This window comes from Galeopterus variegatus, unplaced genomic scaffold (genome assembly GCF_000696425.1).
Source record: "Galeopterus variegatus unplaced genomic scaffold, G_variegatus-3.0.2 Scaffold608, whole genome shotgun sequence".
NCBI classification, from domain to species: domain Eukaryota; kingdom Metazoa; phylum Chordata; class Mammalia; order Dermoptera; family Cynocephalidae; genus Galeopterus; species Galeopterus variegatus.
In genome coordinates, this window is record NW_007726719.1 from 558,050 (window position 1) to 560,895 (window position 2,846).

Consider the following 2,846-nt stretch of genomic DNA (forward strand, 5'->3'; position numbering starts at 1 on the left):
TGATAGATATGTTAATGTCTTCACTATGGTAACCATTTTACTATCTCTATATATCCCATAATCTCAAGTTGTAAACCTAAAATATGCACAATAAAATTTATTTTAAAAAAACCTGCAAATGAGGAATTGAATGTTTAATATTTCATTTAATTTAAATTAATTTAAATACACATGGCCAGTGGTTACTGTATTGTCTATTGCAGCTCTAACCTCCAGTAGACAAGAACAGGCAGAGTGGTTAGAAGCACAGGCCTATGAGTCCTGCCAATCTGGGTTTGCACCCCAGCCTGACTTCTTCCTAGCTGTGTGGTCCTGGGCAAGTAACTTAACCTCTCTGAGCCCTCAGCATCCTCATTTGTAGGGAGATGATCACAGTGATGCCACCTCCCAGGAGACCTCTGGGAGGCACAAAGGAGATGTTATATGTGAAATGATTAGTACAATGTCCTCATCAAAAACTATTATTTTCTGAGGGTGAAGTCTGGAAAGACAGCAAAGGCCTCTCAAAGCATCTGTCTTACCACTGTCTCAGGTGTTATCCTGAGCTGGGAAGGTCAGAGGGTGATGGTGTATTTATTAAAAAGACACATTGTCCTCTACAAAGAGCACTGGATGAGGAATCAGGACACTTGAGCTCTTGAGAAGCAATAGAGTATAGTGGTCATGTGTGTGAACTACGGCACCAGACTGAGTTCGGATCCCAGCTCTGCCACTTATTAGCTGCGTGATCTTGGACAAGTTGCTTAACGTCTCTGTCCCTTGGTTGTCCCTTGGTAAAATGTGGATTATAATCCCACCTTGTTATGAGGTTTAGTTGAGTTAATATGAGTAAAGTGCTTAGATCTGTGTGCCTGATACATTTCAGTCAATGTCAATTGCTTTTGCTGCTGTTGTTGCTATTATTATCATTACTTTCTTGTCCTGGCTGGATCTCTAATTTGCTGGGTGACCTTTAAAAAGTTTTCTGCGGGCCGGCCCGTGGCTCACTGGGGAGAGTGCGGTGCTGATAACACCAAGGCCACGGGTTCGGATTCCATATAGGGATGGCCGGTTAGCTCACTGGGTGAGCGTGGTGCTGACAACACCAAGTCAAGGGTTAAAATCCCCTTACCGGTTATCTTTAAAAAAAAAAAATAAATAAAAAGTTTTTTGCCCTTTCTGGGCCCCAGGCTCTTCCTCATGTGAGTGTTGCACCAAGGGAGCTGGGATAGATGAAGTACAAAGATGCCTGGAGGGGCCGTTCTTTAGGGTTTCAGACCCCATGCCCACCCTATTCCCCATGGCCCCGGCCGGCCACTCACCAATGATGATGCCGCAGGTGAGCAGAGCATAGAAAGAGGTGGTCTGCTTGAGCAGCACGTAGGACAGCAGCACGTTGAAGACGGTGGTGAGTGAGCGGCCCACGTTGTAGAAGGCCACGCCAACGTACTTGAGGCAGAGGTTATTGAAAGTGATCATGCCGATGAAGACCACTGACAGGGGCAAGATGCTGCGGGCCACCCTGAGGTCCAGGCGCAGAGTGGGGAAGTCCACGGCCCCAGGGCAGCAGGCGGCCAGTGCACTGAGACCCTTGCACAGCAGCGTGGTCACTAGACACTGGTAGAAGGTAACGAAGATGGGGGTGTCCAGCCGCAGGGAGGGGCTGTCCAGCAGGTACTTGTTAAGGAACACCATGGAGATGGAGGTGACCCAGTACAGAGAGACCACCAGTGCAATCTGCAATGCCCGCAGCAGAAAGGGCTTCTCCCCACCGGCCTCTGCCTCGGTGGAGGGGTCTGAGGCCCCAGTCAGCGCCATGTGCAGGATCCTGGACCGCTTCAGAGGGGCCCTGTTCATGGTAGCAGAGGAGCTGGGTCACCCCACAGCCGGAACTCAAGTTTTACTAGACAGTGAACTCACCTCTTTCTGCAAGCCCCCTTAATTGTCACATTGCCCGTCCTCCTGGATGGAGAGGTTCTGCTATGGGGTGAGCCCAGCTGTGAGGCTCCACATCCTGCCCCCACCCTGAGAGGACTCGTGAGACAAGACACAGGGAAGGTGGGAGGGACAGGCTAAGGTTTCAGGGCTACGGCAGAGATGACCTGTGAAAGATGAAGGGGCTTAGGACTAGTAGGGAGGGGTCACAGGCAGAAGGGAGGGGAGAGGAATGGAAAGACAAGGGTGGGGGGGAAGAGGAGGAATGCGGGGCGAAAGTGAAAGAAAAGGGCAGGGGACAGCGTGGGAAACGGTACACAGAGAAGGAGGCACAGGCTGCTCTGGAAGAGAGGGGTTGGCAGAGGAGAGGGGGAGGCGTGCAGGGAGCTGAATGGTAAGAGCAATGCCTGCCTATTCAAGTACCTTCTCTCTTAGGCCTGATAGTTCACCACGACAAATAACTTAATGACTAACAGGGCAAACTTGTCTCTGAGAGGCCCTGGTTATCTAGAAGGACCCTTCTCCTGGACACACTAACGGGAATTTAACTGATGAACGTGCTGCCACCTTGAGCCTGGAGGGAAGAAATGTTTACTGTATATAGGCAAGATGTATTCATTGAGAGAGTCAGCACCAGGTTTGTGGGGGACAGTTTGGGCTCTCCCCAGGCCAGAAGGCCAAAGTGTATCCCCGTCTCCAATCTCTCCCCTTGTATTGTATCTGAAATTTTATCATCAGTGTCACTCCCTTGGATTAAGGGTGTAGCAGGCCAGTACAGCAAGTTTCCCAGATTCTAATCCTGTTTATTCCTTATGAGGGAAAGAGGAGGTGGGAATGTTTCCTAGGGGTCTAAGGCCTCAGTAGCTGTGTACTTAGCACAAACTGTTTGCTCGGTTTTCCTGGGTGCTTGAGCGTCGCCCCCGTCTTGGACG

At 50.1% G+C, this 2,846-nt stretch overlaps 1 protein-coding gene across 1 annotated transcript in view; it reads right to left on the reverse strand.

Annotated features, from left to right (window-relative positions):
- The window catches only part of SLC35C1 (solute carrier family 35 (GDP-fucose transporter), member C1), a 5,802-nt gene extending 3,583 nt beyond the window's left edge, over positions 1-2,219 (reverse strand). Inside the window, exon 1 of the mRNA XM_008570519.1 lies at positions 1,302-2,219. Coding sequence (XP_008568741.1) covers positions 1,302-1,836 — 535 coding nt within the window. The 5' untranslated portion in view covers positions 1,837-2,219. The remainder of the gene's footprint in view (positions 1-1,301) is intronic.
- Positions 2,220-2,846: the final 627 nt, after the last annotated feature.